Raw genomic sequence first — 23,629 nt, forward strand, 5'->3', positions numbered from 1 at the left:
TTCTCTGAAATTAGACTGATTTTCTTGATTCATCCTCAATAAGCCACCAACAATAAAACTGGAAGAGACAAATTAGCTTTAAACACCCACAATCCCATTCTGGGTGGAGTATAAATGGTTAACCGTGACTCCCTTTAAACACATACAATTTTATTTGACTCTTAGCCGTGATTTAAGGTACTAATGCTTTATATAGTCTTATTCTAGCTACACGATTGGATTACACGGAAAAGTAAAAATAAGAAGGGGGAATGGGATATATTCTATATCTGTTTCCTGAGATGAATAAAATGTTTCATTTTGACCCTCCCCCCCAACAAATTATGTGCTCTGGATATCAGAAAATATAAATCCTTCAGTTATATTTTTTGCCTGATTAGCTTACTTATGGAAATTGGCATCCCAATTGGGATTCTACTCTTTCAAACCAATTCTGAAGTGGACTAAACAGAGCATCGCATTCCTGGGACTAATTTCCTAAACAAATCTGCAGTTTGGGGAAAGCTGATGAAAGCTCCCTTCCCTTCCCAGGTTTGGTTAGTTGGGGAGGGAAAAGCTTTCTCCCTTACTGTATATAATTTCCCAAAGAACCAACTTAAAATTCACTTATATCTGCCAGAGGTTGTTGGGTAACAAATGAATACAAAATGTGGAATGCCACTTTTCAATGGCAATTAAAACCTATTTCATACCCAATGGTACATAAAGATCCCTTGTCTTTTTCTCTGAAATTAGATTTTTTGAAAAGCATCTTGAGACCATGATATTTGTTTAGGAACCTGTAGCTGGCATTAGGTTTGATGTGGCATGTTTCAATTTTAATTAAAGCAGAGAGAAAGTCACAGCACATACAAATACAGGCCCAAGAGCTCACCAGGAGTTTCAGGTGTAACAGCTGCGCTTTGGAAGGTGCACATGGGCAGATGCCACAGACCCAAGAGGAACTTAATTAAATCTAAGCATCTCTTTTCTATTCAAAGACACTGTACAGTATATTTGAGTGGCCTGAGAGTAACAGGAACTATACTTAATAACTACTCACGTACTTCTTTTTATCTCAGCAGAAGAGCTCACACCAGGGGAGTCACACCACCGCTGTTTTGAAGGATAGATTTTTGAACTGGCAGACTTATTCAAAGGTCAAAATGAGTCCACTTTTGAAAAGAGAGGGTCTAATCCCCCCTCTGAACACAAGAGGTCGCTCCTGTGACCAAATACTGGGGAGAAATATTGCTAATCACAATTTGATATATTCTATAAAAACATTAGAAAAATCTTTTACAGATATATTTACTGCATTAAGTGCACATATCAACGAAGGAAACGGGAATAATCTGTGATGATACTTGAACTTCAAGGTGAAGTGAAACAATGATGCCGGCTACCCAAACTTTAACATAAAACGTATTGGCAACAGACACAACTCCAGAGCACATCCATCACAAAACAATTATTGGGTTCCCTCAGATTTCCCCCTTGGACAGGGGGTATGGTCTGCTTGATCTTTGCATCCATTGGCCTAGGGACTTATTAAGGAAATACTTGTTTACATAACAGTGGGCTAAAGCAAGCAAAGCACATGGTCTGTTCACCATTATGATGAAATTGCCCATTACTAACGGTTTTCCTCCAAGGTACATGCCAGCTTTTCTATTTGGAATTGCTATCAGCATCAGCAATAATTCTTTGGAATGGCTTATTAGTGTAGGGAGTTCCAATGCCACACTGGCTGCGGGGCTGGTTTGGAGGAGGGCGCATGGTGAGGGTGCTTTGTGAATTTCAAATGTAAGTCATCGGGTTTCTGGCAGCTTCCGTTGTTTAATTCCATATTACAAAGGTGGCATGATGGAATATGATTGGTTAAAATCCTCTAATTTCTGGCACTATAGTGGGTTTTTTTTTTTTAACTAGAGTTAACTTTGTTATCTATAAAGGAAATATGCCGGTATACTGATTGGCAAGACTTGCTTCGTGTTGTGATTACCAGCATCAGTTTTGCAAAAGCAGCTGCCAAAAGGCTCCATGCATAAATACCAGAAACTAGAAATTATGACCAAACCCCCCAAATCTGGTAAATTTATCAAATTATGTGCATCCAACTTTCGATTTCACACACGCACTGACATAATAAAAATAAAAATAAAAATCCAGTTAGAGCTCTTCCTTGAGAGAAAACATAAAAAATGCATGTTCTTGAAAAAACCTCAGCTAGTAGGGCGGAAACTCAGGCATCTTGGCTTCTCTCTGAGCAAACCGAACCACGGAGGCCAGCTGGGGGCCCCGGGCTCTTATCAGGGGAGATCTGGGAAAGATACAATGCGAGGAGTCTCCTAACACACCGGGTTTACTGGCGGCAACCAGACACCGAAATTACCCCTTCCACTGCCGCTTGCGTTTGTGGGCCTTTTCAGATAAAACTGGCAGTCACGCGACGTAAGGAGAAGCTATTTAGCAGCTTTGAGGGAAGTGTGGGGGGTTCTTCGTGGCCTCACTGGGAATTTGTTTTAGGGGGACTGAAAGATGACGGGAACACGTAAGAAATGATTGGAAAGGGTTACCCGTGAGTTGCTGCCAACATCCTTCCTTCTCCAGGTTGTTTTCTGAGAGAAAAGGATCAGATAAACACACCGGGTAAAGTGAAATAAGTTATTTCACACTTCTTAAGCCCCTCCCTTGCATGCCCTTAGACTAACGCATTTTTAAAAATCTCTATAGAGGCACATGGAGACTGTCCTTGTAATTACCCAAACGCCACCAGCTAATTGAACACGTTTGCTAAAAACAAAGGGCCGGAGACCAGTAAGAGAGCAACTGGGCAGGACATAACCTTCTTACAAACCCAAAACTAATGGAAGACCAGGTCGTTTTGCACTCGAATTAGCACCCTTCCTAATTCCAGAGTTAAATTGCAAAGCAGACGCCGCGCGGGTCGAAAGGGGAGAGAGGAGTCCGCGGAACCAATTTAGTTTTACCTGCGCGCCTCCAACCTCATATTCCGCTAAGGCCAGAGGGCCCCTTCCCTTCCGCCCAGTGGTTTTGGATATCTGGGGTCGCAGGGAAAAGGGTCCCGGGGGAGCAGTAGCAAACAAGTCCTCTAGGTCCGTTCGTCCCATTCCCAGTCCTTCTTTCCCCGAGGCTCCAAGCACAGCCAGTTCGGGAACTCACCCTCCGCGGCAGCCAAGCGCGGCCAGGCCCGGAGCTGTGCGCCCAAGTGCAAGATCAAAGCGAGCCAAACTGGCTGTTCCGAGTGACCCCTTTGCTAGAACCCGGGAGGGACTTCATCATCGGGAAGACCTACCCACCAGCTACTCGCCACCGGCGGCAGAAAAGTGAGCCCCGCGCAACACCCGGCCAGCCGGCCGGCGGCGACCCCAGGAGCGCAGGGCGGAGGAGCGGCGCGACAGGCGGCGAGGGCGCAGGCGGCGCGGCCGGGAAGGAGCGAGGGAGGGGGCAGGAGGAGGAGCGGCAGGAGAGGGAGGCCAGGGGCCGGAGCGGCCGCGCGGGGAGTGCCGCGGGAGAGCGGCGGACCCGGGGCGAGTTGCCGAGGAGCCCTAATCCTCTCCCGCGGGCTCGCCGCGCGGCCAGTGGCGCTCGGCCGCGGCGGGGCTGAAATATGATAATCAGAACAGCTGCGCCGCGCGCCCCGCAGCCAATGGGCGCGGCGCTCGCCTGACGTCTCCGCGCGCTGCGTCAGACCAATGGCGATGGAGCTGAGTTGGAGCAGAGAAGTTTGAGTAAGAGATAAGGAAGAGAGGTGCCCGAGCCGCGCCGAGTCCTCCGCCGCCGCAGCGCCTCCGCTCCGCCAGCTCCTCCGGCTGCAGTTGGACTCTCCGATCCGCGAGGGCGCGGCGCGGCCGGGCAGCGGCTGGCTCAGCCTCGGCAGCCCCCGGGCCACTGTCTCCCACTTAGCCACAGCTCCAGCATCCTCCCTGTGGGCTGTTCACCAACTGTACAACCACCATTTCACTGTGGACATTACTCCCTCTTACAGATATGGGAGACATGGGCGATCCACCAAAAAGTAAGAGGCTCTTTTACCTTGTGGGGATCGGTGTGCTGGTCTGTGCGGGGGTCTCTCTCAGGCACGGGTGCCGAGGGCTGTCTTCGGAATTGGAGTCATTGCCTGGAGAGACAGAAAGAGAGAGAGGAGGTGGCTTTTTTTCGTTGCCGCCACGCCTGCATGCTTTGCTGTCGGTTCTGATCTTTGGGGAACTGATCGTACCGTATGTTTGAATTCGCCTGTGTGCCCTCCAAAGCCCCAGCCTTCTGGTGCTAAGTGGTGGTTTCCTCCCCGGGAATCCTGCGCTCTCCGAGAAGGTGGTTCTGTTGCAAAGGTCTGCCTGCACATACAATACCCGGGGATGTGAAGTAGCATTAGACTTGCAAAAGAGAACGAGTGACAACTGTATTGATGTGTGCTCTTGCTAACAATATCCAGTCCTAGGTGCTATTTAAGAGCCTGCTTCATGGAAAATATAGACATCCCCGCGTTCACTTAACGCTTCTAGTCAAAACCTTTTCTTTGACTTGACTTATCCATAATCTTTTCCAGTGGTTATGGCAGAGAGGGAGGAGGGAGGGAAAATGCAAAATGAACGGGTTTGATTGCGTGCTAGGCTTACAAATGTAGACTATTCAAATCTGCATTTTACATCTATTCCACCTCCTTTTAAAAATGAGTCAGGGTTTTGATGGCACACTTCAATTACCATCTCAAAGTGCAACACTCTTTAAAGAAAAAGAAAAAAAGAAAGGGGGGGAAAAACAACTCCCAGAGTACGCCCTATAAGAGAACGACACTAAAAGTGTGTTTATCTCTGTAGGAAGTAAACGGTTAGTCAATCATGTATTTATTTTCATTTCAGAAAAACGTCTGATTTCCCTATGTGTTGGTTGCGGCAATCAAATTCACGATCAGTATATTCTGAGGGTTTCTCCGGATTTGGAATGGCATGCGGCATGTTTGAAATGTGCAGAGTGTAATCAGTATTTGGACGAGAGCTGTACGTGCTTTGTTAGAGATGGGAAAACCTACTGTAAAAGAGATTATATCAGGTATGCCATTTATACCGCTTCCTTAATTGTGTGAGATTTCTCCGTCTCCCCCACTCCTTATTTTTTATTTGGTGTGGCTTTGCCTTTTTTGCAAAGTTTGCCTTAGTGGGGTCCGGCGTGTAAAAGTTACCCTGAACCTGTATCACATAAATTAAACTATGCTGTTCATCTCACTTTTAAGGGAACCCCCCACAAAATTTGATAGTGGTTTTCCTAAATTGTATGGCCATTGAAGCTTGTGGAGTGGCACTTGGAATTTGTGGGGCTCAAATCAGTTTTCTCTTTTACCCTCACCTTTCCAAAACAAACAACAAAAAACATAAAGGTGGGTAATTTGGGGTTTCTAAACGTCTTCAAAAAAGTTGTTTTTGTTGTATCTTGCAGTGTTTTTCATTTCTGTATATTTACTTTAGTTCAGTGTTTTACTAGTAAGTTACAGTTCTTTGGAGAGATCAGTGTAATGGGCGAAATAAAAGTTTGATCCAAACATGTTTAAAGATACATTTTGAAAGAGCAAATAGACTTCTACTTTTAGGCTAAGAGTTTCTACGTAGAACATTTAAAAACCAAACCAAATATTCTCTGCAAAAAGACCGGAAATTTAATCTTTTTAAATATTAACCCTTTGGTGACATCTGACTGTCTTTTCTTTCTTATCTTATCTGAGCTGATGAATTAGACAGAGCAGATCAAATTGCCCATCATCTGTCTACGAACAATTGGTATATTTAGATAATTGAACAGCTTCCTTTCTCACATTAAAATCTGGTAACTGATAAAATGAGCGAATTGCCCACACCGACAAGGCTAAAACAAAACCCCATAAGAAACTTTCTGAGTTTTTTTTCTTTCCATTTACTCTGAGTCTATACTTCATGCTTTGTTAATTGCAAATTTTCTCTGACCTGCCTTAGGAAGCCAGTTGAAGTTTTAAAGAAACTTGCATTATTTCAATAACAAACAGAAGAGATAACACCTTCGCTAGTATGTTAAAATATATCAAAATTATATTAAAACATTTATCTAGTGGCTATTAATAGGAAAGTCGTGGAGTTTCTGGAACTGAGAATTTAAAGTTTAGTCAAGATTTAACTGTACACTTAAAATTTTTTCTGCTTACTTAGTGTCCAGGATTTTTTACTTCTCATTTTAAAATCGTGGAAGTGGAGAGTAGAATCTTGATTGATAGAATTGAACGGTGCAAAAAAAGTTTATGAATACTTGGATGGACGTGGGGGCCGAGTAGGAGGAAACCGGGAGGAGGGGACCCTGAGAAAGGGGGAGGGGTTTTCCAAATTGTTTGGTCACAAGCAAGGTAAGGCCCTCATCCTATGAAATGGAAGATCTCACTTAGAGTAGGCGGAGGGAGGCAAAACTTTTGAATCTACCTTCTAACCTCTGACAAATGAGCCTTTTTCATTGTTTACTTGATTGGTGTGTGAACTCAAGATTCTGGGGAGGGAGAGCTCCCGTTGCACCTCCTGCAGCATCTTTGCTCCTGCGGAGATAGTGTTTTGCTCAATCGCATACGGACCTGCGTGTGCCTAATTCTCGATACACGTTTGTAGAAGGAGCCAATTGCTTTTATCTTTACCTCTGCACTATCTCAATTCGTGTGTGTGTCCTTTTGAAATTGTATGAAAGGACGGAGAGATCGTTTAGATTCCCCAATGCTTTTCTCCCCTTAGGGGAGTGAGGTGCTCCTTCCCTGCTTTGTGCTAGTCTGTTCCTCCCTTCCGTTCTCCCATCCCCTCCCTCCATTTGTAGGAATGCCCCCCAGCTTCTGTTATTGCTGATACACACAGCAAGGGGGCCAGGGCAGTGCCTCGGAGAAGAAACCTACAAAGCTTGCCTTTTGGTAAGGAAAGGTCAGCAGCGAGGAAGACCTTAGCAGTGGGACTTTTCATTTTTCTGGCTGGTATGGCTCTCAAGCAAACTGAAATAGAGGTACATGCTTCAGCCACTTGGAAAAAGATTGAGGGAGCAGAAGCAAATTTTAAAAATAATAATGAAAGGAAGACTGCAGAGGAAACTTTCTGTGAACATTGTTGCCTGTGGAAGAACCTTTAGTTCCCGAGAAATTGCAGTGGGCTTTGCAGAGAGGGACCTGGAAACCCTCCGGTTTCATTTTGTTGTTCTGCCCGTGCATTTGTGTGTGTTTGCAAACCAGGTGAAGTGACCGTCTCTTTTCCTCTTGGAAGGAGGACTTTTGGTTGCAGGTTTAGAGACCTTTCTAGAAAGTGTAGGGCCAATGGCTACCGGAGTCCCCCTGGACTCCTTCCAGACCTGCAAGGGCCGCCCTGTGACTGATCACTGGAACCATGGCCCAGGGTTCAGAGCACATCAGACATTTGTCCTTAGTGTGGACCGGGTGAAATCAGAGGTACGGCCCAGACACAGATTCGAAAGAAAGGAAAAGGACCAGAAAGAAAGGGAGAAGGAGGGAGACCTAATCTCATCTGTTCTTCCCTTCCCTGCTTGTCTGCCTACTGCCGATTTCGATTTCGGGGCTCAGGGCCTTGTGGCCGGGTAGTCGGCACTTTTGGGTGCGTCAGTGTCTGCCTGAGGTGACCCCTGTCCCTGTGCTTCTATCCCCTCCGGCCCGCGCAGGTTGTACGGGATCAAATGCGCCAAGTGCAGCATCGGCTTCAGCAAGAACGACTTCGTGATGCGCGCCCGCTCCAAGGTGTACCACATCGAGTGTTTCCGCTGTGTGGCCTGCAGCCGCCAGCTCATCCCCGGGGACGAGTTCGCGCTGCGGGAGGACGGGCTCTTCTGCCGCGCGGACCACGACGTGGTGGAGAGGGCCAGCCTGGGCGCTGGCGACCCGCTCAGCCCCCTGCACCCAGCCCGGCCTCTGCAAATGGCAGGTACTCCTCGGCCCGGAGGGAGGCCGCCTGGTGCGGGAGGCACCTCTGGCTAGGCCAGCCTGCCCTCGCCCAAGCACTGCGCCGCGGCCGCGCGGTGGACCCGACCCCGGCAGCCACTCGGCAGTCGCTGGTGGCTGTGGCAGCGGTGGCAAGGCCAGCAGTGCAGGGGGTGCAGTTTGCACTGCTTCGCTCTGGCTCTCTTGCAGCCAGGTTCAATGTGCTCATTGTCCCCTTTACCTCTCCTAGCACACTTGCGGGTCTGTGTGTGTAAATATGGGTACACATGAGTGTACACTGCTTGTGCACACATGTACACACACACCCAAACAGTACTTTGGTTCACCTTGGCCTCCAAGCTGTAGCTTACTGAAAACGGGCATCGGCTCCTGCCAGGTATTCGCCCTGTTGCTGCCTAATTAAAGGGGTGGAGTTCCGGCCAGAGCTTCCTCCTGAACCCAGTGAAGGAAGTTTAGGTGGCCTTAAGTCATTTAGCTTCTCAAATCCCTTTTCCCTGCCAACTGCCCCACACTCCAAAACATTTTTAAAATTTATTTGTATCCTTTTGTGAGAAAATGAACATGAAAAGATACAGTGTTGATAACGGCAGGCCTGCGCAGAGCTGTAATTTAAAACTGTCAACAAGCTAATCTGCAGTAATTGCCTTTTAAAGGGAGCCTGCCTCTTTAAACCATTCATTCTAAGTGATTTGGTGAGAATTTCATCTTTGGAGCCTGTGGCTATAACACTAAATTGACCCCATAGGTGTTGACCTGACCCTGGGGGTCCTGGAAGGTGTAGAATTTGTACTCTACAGATCAGAGGGCCTTACCATGCCCCTCCCCGCCAAGGAGAGTAGAAACAGCTCCGTCTGCCAGGAGGGGGCCACGGGTAAGAAGGCAGACAATGTTTCCAATCCTGCCTCCTGGTCATGAACAGATCTGCCCCAGTGCATTTTTAAAGTATCACTTCCCACTAAACTCTGGCTGCGAAAAGTACAGTTCACCCCCTCTGATTTCTGGCAGCTCCATGAATGCGACCCTCTCCCCCACCCACCCCGGGCTTTGTGACTTTCTCACACGGGGCAAAGCAGGAGGTGGCAACTCCTGTTCGGTGCAACCTGTGCTCTGCTTGTGGGGAGACAGAGGAGGCTGGAAGAGGGCACCGAGTTAGGAGACAGCACTTCCCAGCTGTCCTCAGCTAGAGCCCAGGCAGCTCAACAGAGTCCATTTTCTTTTGCTTGGGGTCAGCCCATTTCAGGATCATCCAGGTAGATGTAGTTCTAAGCAAGGTCAAGGACTGGAGAGATGATGGAGAGATGATGAATTTCTTCAGCCCCTTGACAGGAGTGTCCCCTCCGGACTGACGTTAAAGCTTTCTGGCTGGATTTTGCTGGGCATTGGCCTTCGGTGTGGCAGACATCCTGGCTGGTGTGGCGTCTCTGGGTGTCATGGGGTGTTCTGCGTTGCCTTCCCTGGTACCCTCTGTGACCTTCGCCCAAGAGACCTGGGGTGGGGTCCTCGGTGTAAGCTGGGCCCATTCTGGGGGTGAGGAAAGGCGAGGGAGGAGAAGCAGCTCTGAAAGATGCCGCCCCTGGTGCGAGCAGGGGAACAAGCCCTGAAACGCGCACCCCTCGGCTGCCGCTGTGTTGACAGAGCAGGCGGAGTCTGCGATCCGGTGCGGATTACTCAGCTTTGACCTCTGAGATTAGAGAGCGAGATTTTTACCACTGCTGCCCCTGCTTTGTCCAGGCTGCAAAGTGCCGGCCATTGTCCGGGAGCGGCGGGTGGGCCAGCTCCCGGCCTCAGCTCACGGCGGCGCCCCTTACCCCACAGCCGAGCCCATCTCCGCCAGGCAGCCGGCCCTGCGGCCCCACGTCCACAAGCAGCCCGAGAAGACCACCCGCGTGCGGACTGTGCTGAACGAGAAGCAGCTGCACACCTTGCGGACCTGCTACGCCGCCAACCCCCGGCCCGACGCGCTCATGAAGGAGCAACTAGTGGAGATGACGGGCCTGAGCCCCCGCGTGATCCGGGTCTGGTTTCAGAACAAGCGGTGCAAGGACAAGAAGCGGAGCATCATGATGAAGCAGCTCCAGCAGCAGCAGCCCAATGACAAAACTGTGAGTGGCCCAGCCACTGGGCAGGGGACCCAGGGAAGCAGAGGAGGCGCGCCAGGTGTGTGCTGGCTGCCCGGGTTGGCTGGCTGGTGCACGGTTTCCAGGTTTCCCTCCAACTTGGAACAGGAGCTCTGACAGGCAGCCCCTCAAACCCCACCCAAATCTCAGGGAGAGTCAATGCTGGGCCGGTCTGCTGGTAAAGGGGATGGGGGTAGGTACTGCCCTCTTGTGGGTTGGAGTGGCTGCCCACACCCCCAGCTTGCGCGGGTGGGTTCATGCCCTTCAGATTCATTTCCACCTTCCACAGCAACCTCTGTGTGGGCAGGGTGCTGCAAGGCCAGGCTCTGCTGTGGACATTCAGACAGGGCGGACCACTCCTTGGCTAACTGTGAAAATCCAGGGTTTTAGGGTATGGTTCATTCTGGGAGTCCCCTGCCTGCCTACCACCCACCCGCAACCCCCGTGCCTGGCTAGGCCTTATGCAGCACCTTGAGGCCCGTGAGTCCCCCCAAAGTGACCCACAAAATCAGGGCACTCTCTGCTCAAGGTCAAGCCCAGGCCTCTGGAGATGTCAGGCCCCTGGCACTATTATCCAAGATCATCCCTGTGTACTCCAGCGCCCACCCCACAGGCCTCCTGGTTAAATTAACCTAAAGAGTTCCTTTTTTTTTTTTTTTTGCTTTTACTGCTTTGGCCCTATTTTTAAATGCCATAAAACCCGCTGTCATTAAACTTGGCAGGCCGGCTAAGCCCGGGCCAGGGCACTTTCTAAGTTGGTTAGTGCTTAAAAGCACAATAGCGGCCAGACCCAAAGGCTTGAGGGTGGGGGTTGGCCCTGCAGGGAGAGCCGCCTGCAGAAAATCTGACTGAAACTGCCCGTGAAGCCACCGCGTCTGGAGGCTGAAGGAGGCCCGTCCGGCCTCAGCTTTCCTGGTGGCCTGGGATGGCTGACGGAGGACTGGGGTAAACCATGGCAGTAACGGCGAGAAGAGAGGTACAGGAGAGTTTGGCTTAAAATGGGATCCAGGCAGACCTAGGGGTCCAGCCCCCAGACGCGGCAAAGTAAAACACAGTGAAACAGAACCGCACTCCGGCTAATATCCATAGGCACTGCAGATTCCTGAGTCAATAAAAGCCACAATAGAGATAAGATAATACCTGGGCATATTTGTTCAGCCTGTGCAGACAATGGAGGGAGGGAGTTTGCTCATTAACATGTGGGGATGGGGGGTGCCTATTCACAGAATATCCAGGGCATGACAGGAACCCCCATGGTGGCTGCCAGTCCAGAGAGACACGATGGTGGCTTGCAGGCAAACCCGGTGGAGGTGCAGAGTTACCAGCCTCCTTGGAAAGTACTGAGTGACTTCGCCTTGCAGAGTGACATAGACCAGCCTGCGTTTCAGCAACTGGTAAGTGTCAGCTCCCAGTGCGAGGGGCCGACTCTCCCACAGAAAGGAAGGAGATTCTGGTTTAACTGCTACACAATGAAAGATTGGGGGTGGGGGTTGGGGCAGGGGCCTCCCAGGCCCCAGGGTTGGGCAGAGATGAGGGTGGAGTAGTAAAGAGAAGGAGGAAAGCTCGCAAGAAAAACAGTCCTCCTTGAGTCTTTTTTTATGAGAGTTCATCATTTGACCATGTAGGCTGCATTTTCTGTCAGTCCCGCTTTGATGGATTAGCGTCAAGGTGCCTAACTAACTAGACATGCGTGGGAAGGCGGCAGGTTTGCAAAATCGTGCCTCTTGGATGAGAAGGGGCTTGAGAGATCACCTTGACATTTTAATCAGCAATTAGTAAATTTCCTCCCTCCTCAGCCCCTAGAGAATGGTGCAGTTAAGGACCTAAATCAAGGTGATTGTCCTAATGTGGACACGTATAATTGATGTCGCCATCAGTGGGCAGCAGGCATCTGTTGGGTGCAGTTTTCCGATATATCAGGGAAGAATTCAGGGATTCAAAGGGAGGGTTGATGCTTGTTGTTACTGCATCCCTTCCTGGGGCTGTTCTCATCTAAAATGCGGGACTGCTTAAACATGCTCGAGTGTAGGAGTTCAAATTGCATGCTCACTTACATACTGTGGGGAACGTATGCAGCAAGAGGAACGTGAGTTCTGCCAATCAGAGAGATGCTACGTGAAAACCTGTTTAGCATTAATATGTTTTACACACCCAGAAGAGAGCACTGAACTCACCTTTCGCCTACAAAAGGCTGGAGAGTCAAACTACATGAGATGATTCAGTATACGAGGTTAGCTTTTTTACCCCCACATTTTCCTGGAGGGCATTTTCTCCTCTGCTGCAACGCTTGGGCAAGTGGGCCAGAGTCCGTGGTTGCAGGCCTTGGCCCAGGTTTCTGTTTGCAAGTGGGCCAGTCTAGGAGCACTTGAGAAGTCCCTTGACCTCACCATGGGAAAGTTTAGAAAGGGTAGATTGGAAGGTAGACTCTGGAATTAGGAAAAACAACTTATTTCAGTCAGGTTAATCTTAGAGTTATTTCAGTGAGACCTGGATCCCAGAGGGCAGGTAGGGGAGGGTACGGGGCAGCTCCTGAAACTTGGGTGACAGAGGCCAGCAGAAGAAGTGGGAGCCCTGGCAGGAGGTGGGTGAGGGGCTGGGTGGAGAAGGAGCTTTGCAACAGCTACACAATGCTTTCTCAGCTCAAAAGAAGCCAGGTAATTTATCATGCGATGACGTTATAATATATGAGTCTCCTCTCGGAAGGAAGAGCCTGATTTAAAGAGAAAGGAAGACAGAGGAAGGCCATCGGGCAGGCAGCAGGACCAACAAGGAGGACAGCCCATGCTGTGATCCCTCTGAGGAGTTCGTCACTGTTCTGTGGAGCCGCCTCCGAATCCCCCGTCACACTGTCTGCGCGTGTGTGAGGGATTTTCCAACTCAAGAAGAGAGGTTTTGCATCGGGGAGACCGAGCACTCGGCTGCTCCCAGGGCAGCGTGTAGCCTGCGGGGTGATTTTATTCTGAGCATGCGTGGTAGAGTCTCCATGCCATTTTACAGAGGGAGACACATTAGTTCTTAAATAATTTAATGCAACCACAATGTTGGGAATTCAGTGTCAGTTAAAACAGATCTCTTGGAAGATGGGAAAGCGAGAGGATTTCTTCTCAAACTCCTGTTGTAGGCTTTCTTTAAGCCTGTGAAAACTGAATTATACATACCCAGACGTCTCTATCTCCATGTCTCTCCACCGACACACTCAGATGCTCGTAGGCACACACACGCGTAGCACTTTACCATCCCTTTATAAATGTGATCGAAGCCGGTTTTTTCATTTCTCCACCTTCTCTGCAGGTCAATTTTTCCGAAGGAGGACCGGGCTCTAACTCCACTGGCAGTGAAGTGGCCTCCATGTCCTCCCAGCTCCCGGACACACCTAACAGCATGGTGGCCAGTCCCATTGAAGCATGAGGAGCATCCGTGCAGATGCATTTTTTTCCCTGTTGGAGACAGTGGGAACGTACAATGTTGAACTCGGAAACGAAAGTGTGTAACGACCCAGTCAGTGAAAGCTGAATTGAGAAGGGAATGCTCCATGAAATGCACGAAGTCTGTTTTAATGACAAGGTAATATGGTAGCAACACTGTGAAGACAATCATGGGATTTTACTAGAATTAAACAACAAACAAACCCCAAACCCAACACACGCTATCCAGTGACCTTAGGAGTACTGAAGGAGGAAAAAAAGACGTTTTTAAAACGTAGAGGATTTATATTCAAGGATCTCAAAAAAAGCATTTTCATTTCACTGCACACCTAGAGAAAAGCAGAAATAGGGATTTTCTAGACCATCCGATTCTGAATGGTGCTGTTTCTGTATTGGTCGTTGGCTTGCCAACCAGGAGCTCCAGCGAAGGAGCAGGAAGAGAAACTGGCCTCCGTGTCTGAAAGAGCCCTTTCAGGAAGGTGGAGCTGCGTTGGTTTTCGGTGTTTTCAGTTGATTTTAACAAGGGGTTAATTGAAATCCTGGGTTTCTTAGCATGTCCTGTAGCTGGTTTCTTTTTTCCTTTTGCCCCTCCTCCCCATTTTTTTTTTTTTTTTGAGATCCATCCTCTATCAAGAAGTCTGAAGCGACTTTAAAGGTTTTTGAATTCAGATTTAAAAACCAACTTATAAAGCATTGCAACAAGGTTACCTCTATTTTGCCACAAGCGTCTCGGGATTGTGTTTGACTCGTGTCTGTCCAAGAACTTTTCCCCCAAAGATGTGTATAGTTATTGGTTAAAATGACTGTTTTCTCTCTCTGGAAATAAAGAGGAAAAAAAGGAAACATTTTTTTTTGTTTGCTCTTGCATTGCAAAAGTTATAAAGTAATTTATTATTTATTGTCAGAAGACTTGCCACTTTTCATGTCATTTGACATTATTTTTTTTGTTTGCTGAAGTAAAAAAAAAGATAAAGGTTGTACCGTGGTCTTTGAATTATATGTCTGATTCTATGTGTTTTGTCATTTTTTTCTTAAATATGTGAAATCAAAGCGCCATATGTAGGATTATATCTTCAGGACTATTTCACTAATAAATGTTTGGCATAGATAAATAAAAAAACTCAATGATCCAGGGTCCCTCTTTTATATGTTTACAAGTAAGCTGTTAAAATGTCTGAAGTTAAGTACTGCACGCGAATGGGGTAAACTGCCAGTCTGTGATGTTTCGCTGCAAACAGGAAAGGCTGAGCTTGCAAATTTGCATTGCGACAGTGGGACCCGGCTCTCACCTGCAATAACATTACCGGTTTTTGACAGTAAGATGCTGTCCACTGGCCTGCTGCCTGCCTTCCCTACCTCCTGTCTTTCTTCTTACCCTCCCCCCACCCCACTCCACCCCAAATAGGAAGAGGGTCCTGCTTCAAAAGGGTTTTGATTCTGAATCACTATTTTATTTTCTTAGAGTAAGTGCTTTCTTTATACCAAAGCCTCCTGCTTAGGATTGTTGAAATGACCCATATTTCAAGTATAAGCTCGTGCTAAAAGAGAGGCTTTCTGCCTAGCCAGTGAGGTATGACCATTATTTACCAGTGGCGGCTGTCAGCCGATTGAGAAATGCTGCTTTATTTGCGCAGGAAGAATGGGCCTAGAGAAAAAGTTTTCTCAGCAATTCCCAGATCAGTCAGTCTGTGTGTCTTCTTGCCCACCCCTCCCCAGTTCCTAGGGACCCCCGTCCCTCTTCTCTCCTCCCTCGACGACAATTCCCAAAGCCTTGGAGGGGGCTCCATTGGGGACCCGCCTCTTAGGGACGGGGCCCAGTGGTGCGCTCTGCAGGCCACGTGGACTTGTCCCCTAATACGTTCCCCCCCTGGCATTTTGCAGTAGTTCCCTAAGTGCGAGCCAGCACCCAGGCGTAAGTAAATTGCCCAGCCCCAAGTCAGGCTTCTCCGTGCTCCCTCGCTTGTGGGTGTGGACTTCGGATTTGGGCCTCCACCTCGTTGTCCGCCCCTCCCCCCACCCATAATACTCTTTAGAAACTGGATTCATTTGTAGGATGCGTGTAATGCCGTTTTAAATATCTGACAACTCGTAATAAATAGGAAAGCTAACGTACCCTAATCCCTTGTCTGTGGCAAAGGCCCATCGGACCCCTGCCAGGGAGCTGGGCGGAGAGCAGCCCCAGGCTCCCAGCTCCCAGGGCGCTGTCCCCCTTCCCAATGCTGTGCGAATCAGGGGAACGAAGCTCAATTAGGCTTTTGTTTGGCGTAGGTCTACGGAACGGGTTAATTACAGGCTCTCACGTGGTGTCAGAGAGAAAACAAACTTTGCATTGAAAATGTTACCGTGCATTAGCCATGCTCGTTGATTACTTTGGTTGTTGTGTCTAATTCTTGACAGAGGGGTAATAATTTGGCCCGCGGTAATAATGGCTTGTGTTCTGTTAAGAAAAACAGGAGTTATGTCTTATCTCACACAGATCTTCTCCGGGGGGGGGGGGGGCACCCTTTTCCCTTCTTTGCCTTTTTCTTTTCTCTCCCTTCTCTTCTGTTCTTGCACTGGACTTGACTCTTTCAGCTTTCCGTTCACAGTCTCTGTTTGTCTGCCTTTTCCGTTCGGATTTCTGGCCGTCACACCTGGGAGGGCTAACTAGTAAGGAGGGATGGCAGGGCCAGCGTGAGTACTGGTGTCACCAGTGCGTGCACAGCTGCTGATCGGTGGAGCCCTGGTCCTCAAATCCCCTTCCCCAGCCCTAGCGCTTGGTGGACTCATTGGGCTACTTAGAACCTAAAGATGGAAAAAGGGGGGAGAAAAACTTTATTTAGGGCTTGAATGCAATGGAGGGACTTAAGTGAGGCATACATCTCTGTGATGCTTTATCATCCTGACATTTATTTCCAAGATTAGGGCTGGGGGCGGGGGAGGAGGTGATGTTTTCCATATATAGATGTCAGCCTATTCTGAAGTCCACAGCTTGAATTTAAGTACAGTAATTTGGGAGGGGGAGTGATGAATGATTTGGTTTCACTCGCTAGATTCAAGATATTTGTTGCCTGATGGCTGAGAGTGGATTGATGGGTCGATAGCATTCTGGTTCTTGTATTATTCATATGAAAGGTGTGTTCCCTTCTAGACTCCTCAGCATGTGCTCTCAAGTGTGTAGCTGAAATGTCTTCTTGTTTGCAAACCATGTCCTGTGCACACTCCCTTTTCCCTGCACACCTCTGCAGACAGAGTTTTGAGCTGCGTCTTCTAATGAAACTCCTCCTGTTTGCCATTATCTTTGATCCTCCACCCCCCTTATTATTCTGAATTCTTCCTTCTGGACACTATGACTCATTTCCTCCAGCTCCTGCAGGCTGAAATGTAGTGTGCAATGGGAAACATCCAGGATGCTCCCCTAAATCAGAATCCATGCCAGTATCTGTACTCTCACGGAGGACAGGGTCTCCCCCTATTGTTTCAGAGCGGTAACCTTCTTTTTCAGTCTGAGGTCATTCCTTTTCATCAGATGGACCTGCCCCCCCTTCTTTTTACCATTAAAAATTGCCCTCCCTGTGTTGGAGTCATACATGTGACGATATCTTGCCTTCATTGAAATAACATGTCTGCTTATGGGAGAGTCTGTCCCTGTGTGTGTGCCACTTACACCAACTCACAACTTTTGTGAAAGTCAATAGCGGAAGGCGCTGCTGTGCCTCTGTTTGCCCTGATGGTTAAACTGATCGGATTGACCTCTGTTCTGGTCTCTCTCAGCCTTTTGACTTAAGGTACCTAGAAATACTTTGCGTTTCCCTAGCACCGTGATTTTTAAGCCATAAGGCCTTTGTCATTGAAATATCTTGTAAGTCCCATGTGGCTTCACTTAGCCTTTTTCCTTTTTCTTGAGAAAAAGACGGAAAAAAAAGTTAAAACTGGGTCCAAACCACTGGAAGAGCCACATTTGGATGGAACCCAGCTAGTTAGGGTTCTTAATCTCATCCCTAATGTAAGTAAACTAAGAAGAAAGTACTTGTTCTCCTATTTGTAAAGTTCAGTGTAGCCAACTTTCGTAAAGGAGAATTCTAATCTGAATTATGCTTGAGCTCTATTCATTAAGGACGATTTACTTCCTCTTTGCTAATCAACAGTTAAAGATTGCGTCACTACAAGGCAAGTCCAATTTTCTTTGGGGGTGCTGGGGGAGGGGGAGGGGAAGGAATATTTCTGTGCCTTTATTTAAAAAGTGTTCCTTTCCCAAATGACCCAAAATCTTGAATTCTCGTTCACTATTTAAAATAAAAACAATTAACTCGTACAGTGTGAGTCGGTGTTTTTAAACTGAAACGCAAGTAGTTACTTCAGGGGCTGGCGGCCAGCGCTGTTTACTGACCTATTCTGGTGGTTGTTTTCTTGATAACAGAGCAAGCCACTGAATGGCTGTTTGAGCCCAGGCGCCACAAACATAAACTTCACAGCTTACAATGTCCCAAGTCGTGATGGAGGATCTCTCCACACCTCCCGGGGACTCTGAAGTGTAGACAGAGAAGTCGGTTCACAGCGAGCGGGGTGGGGGAGGGGCGCGAGGGAAGGCCGAGTGTTTGCTCTGAGCCTTGTTCCTATCGCATCCCTTAATTTTTATGGCGCTGGAGCTGTTGGCTCCGAGAAGCCGGTTTTCTGTGCCTCGGAGAAGCCAGGCTCCCCCCCACCCCCCGGGCGGCACTTGACACTATTTGGTCTTTTTATTTTTTTGAAAATTTATTTTGCAGATCTTTCCTGTTTGCTCGTCCCCCTGCAAAACTGCTAAGGCAATGATACCCAGAGCGTTCTCAAAAGAAAACCGCTTTCCCCTAAAAGGGGGGGATGCCTAGATTTGGGGGGCAAGGTGTGGGGGAAGGTTGCTTTCTGCCAGGTGGGGAGAAAAGGCGCATTGACCGGCTCTCTGCGACAGCGCCGAGAGGTCCCTCGGAGCCCTGGCCTGGCCTGGGACGCGCTAGCCGTTCTCCTGATCCAAAGTGCCTGCTCGGTTCAGGGTGGTTATTTGAGGACTTGGTTAAGTTGGCAACTTATTTTTTGCCGGTCGGCCTAGTGGTCCCTCCTGCTGCATTTCCTGCGTCCAGCGGGCGGGCAGCGCCTGAATGTACTCAGGTTTGGGGGGTGTTCTAAGAATGGGGGCCCCACCCCGCCTCACCAGCCCCGCGACCCCCACGGGGAGGTCGCCCTTGATTCCTTAAAGAAGGGACAGTCGCGGTCCCGGAGAGGAAAAAGGGGCGCTGCTGGGCCCTTCTCTTTCAGGAGTTGATCAGGCTGGCCGATCTGGAGGGCTAATCCAAACAAGGCGCTTGACTTGTGAGGTCGCGAGTCTAGACAGAGCTGGTGGCTCGGCGGCTCCTTATCTTTCCCCGGAATCAGCCGAAGAGGCGCTCCCCGGCCCAGGCGCGGCGCAGACGGCACAACAAACACAGCACCTGAGGCTTTACAGCTCGCTTTATTGTTTAATGGGGAATGCTGCAAAACAGTCATTTGTGTTCCCGGCCCTCCGCGCTGCGGCTACGGCACCGGGGTGGGGGTGGAGGGTGCGCCAGTGCCCGCAGTGGCTGCCGCCGGGGCGGGGGGCGCGCCGCGACACTGCTCCCTCCCGGTCCTGCAGGCCAGGGCCTGCGGGGACCCAGCGGCTGCCCCGCTCCTCATTCCAGCCCGGAGGTGCAGGACGTGCAGGGACTGTGGGGACAGCTCGGGGCGAGGTGTGCTGGACTGATGCCGCATCTCCTCTTGCTGCCTGGAAATGACAGTTCTTCACGACAGCCACTAACGGTTTGTGGGGTCAGTGGGCTCTGACTCAAGGGCGATCAATAAAAACATTTAGTGCAGTAATAAGCTTCTTTTTGCTCCCCTCCCCACCCCTTACAATGTACTGAGAAAGATGCGTCACCATCTTGGACAGGGTGTCCCTGAGCGGCGGAGCGCCCTTTCTCCGCAAGCCCAGGACAGTGGCCGAGGATCCAGTGTTTTCCTGGCCCTATCTCCGGGCTGAATGTGGACACCCCTCTCCCTGCACTTCCCCTCCCCCACCGCCCCCGGGCTGTCCTGTGGGTTCCCACCGCAGGGGCGGGCGCTGTCACCCCTCCGGGAGCAAAGGGACCAGTGGGAAAGAACTTGTAATGCCCTTTTTGCGATGCCAAATAGCCAAGCTTGAGGATTTATCCTCAAGGATTTTGTGGCTCGCATTTCAAAGTAATTGAGTGAAATGAAGTTAATTATAATTTTGGTCCTTCCCCATGGAAATATTGTGTTGTTTGAAAAAAGAGGGAGAGTTCCTAGTTTCTTGTTCTTCACTATTCTGGTTTGCAAACACTAGATGTGTGTGTGTGTGTGTGTGTGTGTGTGTGTGTGTGTGTGTGTGTCATTGGCCCGGAGTGTATCACACTGCCTCTTGGAACCTAACCAAACGCGGAGGTGAGGGCAATTGGTTCTGTGCTTCACGTGGTGGTAATACAAACACCACCCTCCCCCAGGCTCGGAGACACCCGCGACCGTTCATCGCGCCTTTCCCCTGCCAGGGCTCGGCCTGGGTGCCCTCAGATGCAAAGAGACAAAACCCACCCCAAACCCAAGATTCAGGAAATGGAAGGGTTTCTCAGGGGAGATTGAAAAAAGGAAGAAAACACACCATTTCTTTCTCCAGAAAATAACCCTTCACGGCAACTCGGGCACTGGCTTTCTTTTTTCTCATGGGTAAGAGTTGCTGTTTATTTTGACCCGTCACAAATACAAAGTGTTGTTTGAAACTTGTTAAGCCAGCAGGTACAGCGAGATAATGCCAGACAGGCCTCTGAATATGATAAAGTAAAATATGGTGGGAATTAACTTTGAAGGACTATGAAGATTTACTTTTTCCCAGTAGCTTCTAAATGAATATTTCTTCAACATCTTGTATTTACTTTCTCACAGTTCTGCGATATGAGACAGTTGTTTGGTGCACAGTGAAGAAATGATTGGCGAAATGTGCTACACATTCTGGTCTGCAGTTGTGGCGATTTAAATCTCATTCTCAATTACTTTTAAATAAGCTTTCTTTTCCCTCATTAAAAAGAAAATCGCCTGCACCTAGGTAAAACCATGTCTCATCTTAAAAATTTCATTAATTACTCATCAGAACAACTGTTAATTTTTAAAAACTATATGCAGGAGGTTTACTTTAAAAATAGGTTTAGCAAAGGAAAAGGTATATCTGACTTGTGGGGAAAACTGGGAAGAAATAGGGGAAAAAGGGATTTCTGAAAAGAGCATACATATTTTGAAACAGTATACTTTAAGCAACAAAGGGGAAAATGGTGAAAATCTCATTGTGAACCCAGAGACTACATAAGTGATATTTATTTAAGCGTTTATACCAGTAACCTGAAAATTTTTGTCATGGGAGATCCATTCTCAAGAAGAAACATTTGAAGTAAAAATAGCTTGGCAACCTAAATAAGATTTAAGATTTAATTCATGAAATAAAACAAGTGACTCTGTTTATAAAATACAGTCATGTGCTTTCACTAACAAATGAATGATGATGTCTAAAAAGATTAAACGTGGAAAATATGGAGTATCAGTTTCTGGAGATGAAAATGCTTAGTAAGTTCTGGGATCATTCATTAGTGATATACAGAAATATTTTAGAGATTACTACTTACAAGTGTTTTTGCATCAAAGTACATTTCATATGTGAAGGCTATGGTGTATCCTTGAAGTCTTTACAACTTCAAAGACATTTCAAATGCTCTTGCATTTCATGCGTGGCCAGATTTCTACCTATTCACCAGAAGTTGAACCCTTGCATGAAGGATTGTATATCACCAATAAAAACTCACCTTTTAGTTCTATTATCCCATCAATGGATTCATAAGTCTCATTAATGTTAACGGAAAATGTCCTCATGTGTCATGAGCAATACAGGGCTTGGAGGTATTTCGTCCAGCTATGTCTTTATAGCAAGTATTGTAGAGCCAAAATCGGCCTAAGAAATCATTTCAATCATGTGTAGGCCCAGATAGTGTGTTCGTCAGTCTTGCGGGTGAAAATGAATGAGCACACGAAGTGGTGGGATTAGAATTGATTTTAGAAGCAAATACATTATAGACCACCCCCCGCAAAAAAAAAAAAGAAAAGAAAAAGAAAGAAAGAAAAAGCCTGAAATGATTCCCCCCTACCTTTTCCAATTTAGGAGTAACCTTTTGTTGGTTAGCTTATAGCTCAGAACTATTCCTCCAGGCAGATGGGATAGCTTATCCACCAGTGAGACTAGGGCCAAAGCTGGTACATACTCCCTACTCGCCACCTAGGAAGTTGTTTCCACTGAATTATTTACTGTATTTGAGAGGGGCTTTGTTTATTTGTGTCCACTGTGTAGTGGTGATGGACTCTATGAAATCATCCGTGGAGATTAATGTGTGCATTTGTAATGTGCGTGGTGCAGCCTTTGGCCGCGGCTCCCAGTGTTCGCTGGAGCAGAGCTCTCGTGTGGAACAGACTCGGAAACACACTGCAGCGTCGAGGTCTGGGGGCCAAGAGTGTAGGGGAGGGGTGTTGCTCATCATGAATGCTATTTTGGTTATTGAAGTTAAAACCTTGCAGAATCACATCCAGACTAAGACCACTTTAAATCTTTTTTATTGGGAATATCAAGAGGGGAGGCAGTCTCTCCTAGAGCCAGAGCTGCATGGTGGTTGTTTCTGCCCTGACATAACACTTCTGCCTCCGGAAAGCACTTTGCAGTCATTAGTTATGTATGAGAGCCAGCGAAGCCCATTTTCCTAATGACCTCTGTACCTGTTTCTCAGCACAATTCTCAATTCCCTTGTCTTTCCTTCATGTGTATAAGCGCAGAACATCAAAGAAGCAAAACTTTGTCCTTGAAGCTTTCTGTGAGGATTCCGGTGGATCAGAGGTAAGAAACTATGTTATAGACATTTTCATTGATGTCCGCTCTCCTTCCTCCCTTCCAGGAACTGAGGGGCGAAGGGGGTGGGTGCGGCGAACCAGCACAACGCGCTTCGGCTTCTTAGTGCAGCGACTCTCCGGCTGCTCCGTTTCAGGACCCCTTTATGCTTTTTGAAAATATTGAACATCTCAAAAAGCTTTTGTTTATGCGTTAACCTCTATCAGTGTTCACTGTTTGACAAATTACAAATGAGTATTTTGAAATATTTCTTAGTCATTTGTAATAACATACTACCTGTTAACATAACTGACCTTTTAATGAAAAATAACAGATTACAAAAAAATATGTAGTGAGAAGAGTGGCATAGGTTTTTTGCAAGTATTTTAAATACCTGTCTTCACAGAAGACATCCTAACGCTCACATGTGCTTCCTTAATGCAATCTGTGGCAACATCACACATCATGTAGATTCTAGAAAACTCCTTGCCCGCTGGTGAGGGAATGAAAGTATAAAGATAAATAATGTCTTAGCATTATTAGGGAAAGAGTTTTGACCTCATAGACACCCCCTGAAGAGGTTTTGGGGACACTCCCTCAAAGGTCCCCAGAACACATGACTTAAAAATGGGTGTTTACAAAAGGATTATAGAGAAATTGTTGCTTCAGGGAATTCAATTACTTATATTAATGCTCTAGAGAAGCAATTTTCAACCTTTTTTTATCTCATGACACGCACAAACTAATTACTAAAATTCTGCAGCACACCAAAAATATTTTTTTGCCAATTTGACCAAAAAGTAGGTATAATGTTGATCCATTGACACTGGACGGCTATTGTGTTGGCCGTTGTCATCACTGATTTGACCGTATAAAGGAAAAGAGGTCAGTGCCCCTGACTCGATGGTTGGGTAGTTCATGTTTTAAACATTCTTACAGCACACCAGTTGCAAATCGATGCCCCAGAGACACAGGTCTGTTTTTAAGTTAAGTCCAGGTCAAAGTTTTATTTTGTGACTTGTCATTTCATCATCAAGCGCTGATCTGAAAATCACTTTTATCCATGGCCTTGAAGGACAAACAAACTGTGTTGTTACATAACTGAAAATTTAAGGCTCCCTTCCAAAAACCTCTGGGCGAGACGGACACGCGACTGCGGGCTGGTGCAGGTAGGATGTGCAGGGCTCCTTTATCTCTCCGAGACCTTTTTATCTTTTCTCCTTATGCAGTGGGGGAGGATGAT

General features: G+C 47.8%; 1 protein-coding gene across 1 annotated transcript; it reads left to right on the forward strand.

Moving 5' to 3' along the window:
* The first annotated feature begins 3,452 nt into the window (after nucleotides 1–3,452).
* ISL1 (ISL LIM homeobox 1) lies at nucleotides 3,453–14,311 on the forward strand. Its single transcript, XM_024571972.3, has 6 exons — nucleotides 3,453–4,021; nucleotides 4,866–5,055; nucleotides 7,666–7,925; nucleotides 9,758–10,044; nucleotides 11,286–11,453; nucleotides 13,351–14,311. The coding sequence occupies exons 1-6, from the start codon at nucleotides 3,994–3,996 to the stop codon at nucleotides 13,465–13,467; spliced, it is 1,050 nt and encodes a 349-aa protein (XP_024427740.1). The 5' UTR covers nucleotides 3,453–3,993; the 3' UTR covers nucleotides 13,468–14,311.
* Nucleotides 14,312–23,629: the final 9,318 nt, after the last annotated feature.

The sequence above is a fragment of the Desmodus rotundus genome, chromosome 1, assembly GCF_022682495.2.
Source record: "Desmodus rotundus isolate HL8 chromosome 1, HLdesRot8A.1, whole genome shotgun sequence".
Taxonomy (NCBI): domain Eukaryota; kingdom Metazoa; phylum Chordata; class Mammalia; order Chiroptera; family Phyllostomidae; genus Desmodus; species Desmodus rotundus.

Excerpts from the sequence above, each read along its gene's own strand:
- ISL1 (XM_024571972.3), top strand. The coding sequence starts at position 3,994 with ATGGGAGACATGGGCGATCCACCAAAAA. Across the intron at positions 5,056-7,665 it reads TGTAAAAGAGATTATATCAG|GTTGTACGGGATCAAATGCG; the intron begins GTATGCCATTTA and ends CGGCCCGCGCAG. Across the intron at positions 10,045-11,285 it reads AGCAGCCCAATGACAAAACT|AATATCCAGGGCATGACAGG; the intron begins GTGAGTGGCCCA and ends GCCTATTCACAG.